The 3,333-nt window shown below is 63.9% G+C and overlaps 1 protein-coding gene across 1 annotated transcript in view; it reads right to left on the bottom strand.

Moving 5' to 3' along the window:
• SPAG8 (sperm associated antigen 8) overlaps positions 1–3,333 on the bottom strand; it is a 12,266-nt gene that overhangs the window by 2,732 nt on the left and 6,201 nt on the right. Inside the window, exons 3-4 of the mRNA XM_026658208.2 lie at positions 2,183–2,357; positions 1,249–1,294 (exon numbers count right to left, since the gene is read on the bottom strand). Of these exons, the coding sequence (XP_026513993.2) occupies positions 1,249–1,294; positions 2,183–2,357 (221 nt within the window). The remainder of the gene's footprint in view (positions 1–1,248; positions 1,295–2,182; positions 2,358–3,333) is intronic.

Below are 3,333 nucleotides of genomic sequence, written 5' to 3'. Positions count from 1 at the left end.
CTGCCCCCCCGAACTCTGAGCTCTGGGGTCCGGGCCCACGCTGCCCTGTCCCTAGGGACCCAGCCCGGCCCCCCCGAACTCTGAGCTCTGGGGTCCGGGCCCACGCTGCCCTGTCCCTGGGGACCCAGCCCTGCCCCCCCCGAACTCTGAGCTCTGGGGTCCAGGCCCACACTGCCCTGTCACCACAGGGCTGAACCAGGAACCAGCCGGCACTGGCCCCAGGCCCTTCGCAGCAGTGACCCACCTCAGTGAGCCCGCCAGCCGCCCCGCAGGGGTGCTGCAGTCCAGACAGGTACCCAGCACTGGGCCACACGGAGCGCTCACCTGGCGGGGCCTGGGCCAGCCAAGTGTCTCATACCCCCCTCCAGGCTGAGCACCCGTCTGGGCCGGGCAGCCTCGGGAGGGGCCGTGCCGGGCTGGGGCTCTAGGTATGCAAGATAAAACTGCGCGCGAGACAGACGCACCCCCCCCCCCAGCTCCCAATCTGGCTCCCCCAGCACCTCAGTGATCAGGACCCCCACAGGATGTCCCCCTGCCCTAGCCCCATGGGGCGCCCTGTGACACTGTGCTGGAGCTGTGGAAATCTGGAGGGCCTGTACCCAGGGCTGGGGCCGGGAATCCAGGGCAAGCAGCACCCAGCGGGGACAGGAGGCATAGGAATGTTGGCAGTGCCAGGGCAGCCAAGCAGCACATCAGGGGCATTTCCACAGGCTCTTCTCCAGCACCGGCTGCTCAGCGCTCGTCTCTCCACCACAGCTGGCACCCAGCCTCCCCGCCGGGGGGACGGACTCCGCTAGTGGGACTCCGGCCAGCACGCTAAGAACAGCAATGGAGACTAAGGTGACCAGATGTCCCGATGTTATAGGGACAGTCCCGATTTTTGGGTCTTTTTCTGATATAGGCTCCTATTACCCCCCACCCACCCCCCGGTCCCGATTTTTCACACTTGCTGTCTGGTCACCCTAATGGAGACGCTGCAGCACCAGCGGAGACTCAGGGGGAGCCCACACTTGGCCCCCGGCGTCGGTAGGGCGGGCGGGCTAGAGCCCGGGGGGCTAGCCCGAGCCCCTGCTGCAGCTGCAATGCCCAACTGTGATTCAGAGCGGCCTGGTGAGGGCTGCTACCCAGGCTGGAGATCCATCTCCCCCTGCAGCATAGACAGCCTGCCCATTGCCAGCCCCTGCACTGCCCTACCCGCCCTCCCTGCAGGGAGCCTGAGCGTGGGCAGGGAAGGGGCAGCAGACTCACCTGTATTTCTGGTACAGCATTAACTCCAGCATGGCCTCCCGCTGCCCTGCAGGGAGAGACGGGGGCAGGCACTGTACTGCATCTCCTGGACTCAGAGCCCCTGCCAAGGCAGCGGCGTGGGGCGGGCTGGGAGGCCAAGAGAAAACACCAGGGCAGCCCACGAGGCGCAGGGAGCACCATGGCCAGATAGGGAAGGGCAGCGACCTAGACCCACAGATACAGCCCAGGTGCCAGAGACCCAGAGTGAGCCATGCTGCCCAGCCGAGAGCCCATGAGCACCAGCCCGCAAGGAGCGGCGTAGGGGGGTCACAGATCAGCCAGCCTGAGACGTGAGGGAGGCAGGGGCCGTTACACACAGCATTACAGCAGCACGGAGCACAGGCCGGTCCTGCTGCATCCCTACTCACCCCCCTGCCCCCACTGTGCCGCCTCACACACCATGGTACAGCTTCATTTCCTGTCCCAAATGGCTGTGTCGCTGTGGGGCTGTTAAACAGCTGGCATGCCCCACCCCAGAGGCAGCTGCATTCCAGTGGTGGGTAAGTGATCCCTGCATACACAGTTACAAAAAGCTTGGGTGCTGCCTGGAGGAAAAGCTAAGACTGCCTGATACTGTTACTGCCCCCAAGCCAGGTGGGCTCCCTGCCCGTGGAACAGGGATGGGGGCTGCCATGGCGGAGGTGGGGCGCTCACCCTTCCACAGACCAGCGCTGCCAGGCCCGCCCAGCCACACTGGGTCTTGGCGATGGGGCCCATCTCCACACAGAGACTGAGCCTGCAGGCCCCGGGGAAGCCAGTGGGGCAGAGACAGGCCCCAGAGCACAGGGACAGGCGAGTGGCCCAGGGTACTACACCACCCCACCTTCACACTGGAGCACATGGAACCACATCCCTGCGCCCCCCACCCGAGCTGCTCCAGGGCCCCGGGCCTCACCTCTCACAGGCAGCCCGGTCCTCCGGGGCCTGCGGTAGGAATCCTTCATGGTGGTGCTGTCGGCCAGCTGCGAGAGGAGCTGGAGGGTGAGCAGCCCGCGGTGCCCGTGCCGGTAGAAGAAGCCCTCACTGCCCAGCTCTGGACTCGGCACTTGATCCAGCTCGTTCGTGGCTCTCTGGAAACAAGCAGCAGCAGCACGAAGTCCAGGGTGGGGAGGGCACAGCCAGCCCCGGCCCCAGCCCCAGCCTCCCGCGCCAAAGGAGGACGGCTATAGGACAGTGTGGCCTGTGGAGACTGCAGTACCCAGCATGCACCGCTCCTCTGCAGCGAGGCAGCCTGCCAAGGAGACGGGTCTGAGGGCAGCTCACCCCAAGCCCAGCTCCTTCTCCAGCTTCCTCTGCTCCCCCAATCCCCGAGGAGCTCCGAGTCACAGAGCTGCTGTGCCAACGCCTGCTAATGCCAGGACTGTGCCCTTGGCGGGGGCCTTGCAGACCCCTCCTCACAGCGAGACGTGCTGCACAGATACAGCCTCGCACCAACACGAGCCCAGAGAGCAGCAGGGCCTGAGACCGGGGCACTTTCTCCTGCAGGTCCAGACAAGCAAGGCTTCCTCGCTGTGTCAGGACTTGTCTCAGAGACTCTCAAAAGGGGAAGAGGGAAACCAGCCCTTGGCCCTGGGGAAGGAAAAAGGTGCAGATGGCAGCAAACTGTCCAGCCCATCCCCCCTCCACCAGGGGTCACACCCCACTGTTCCTCTCCCTCAGATCCCCCTGTGATGATCCCTAGTGACCCCTCCTAGGCCAGCACCCCTGGTGCCTCCTGTACAGTCTGCACGTATCTACAAGGGGAACAAATACTAACTAGTGGCTCTTCAGTCTAGCAGAGGAAGATGTAACATGATCTCACAGCTGGGAGTTGAAGCCAGACACATTCAGACAGGAACTACGGTGTAAGTGCTTCGCAGGGAGGGGAATTCACCATTGGAGCCATTTACTGAGGGTCCTGGGGGATGCTCCATCACTGACCCTTGTAACTCAAGATAGGATGTTTTCCTAAAAGCTGCTCTCCTTCAAACAGGAATTAATCCAGGGAAGTTCTCCAGCCGCTGTTATTCAGCAGGTCAGACTGGTCCTGGGCCTGTGCCGTGCAGG

This window comes from Terrapene carolina, unplaced genomic scaffold (assembly GCF_002925995.2).
Source record: "Terrapene carolina triunguis isolate 2854851 unplaced genomic scaffold, T_m_triunguis-2.0 Scaffold408, whole genome shotgun sequence".
In the NCBI taxonomy this organism is placed as follows: domain Eukaryota; kingdom Metazoa; phylum Chordata; order Testudines; family Emydidae; genus Terrapene; species Terrapene triunguis.
Note: the sequence above shows the minus strand (reverse complement) of the source record. Positions and strands in the feature narration are given on the sequence as shown.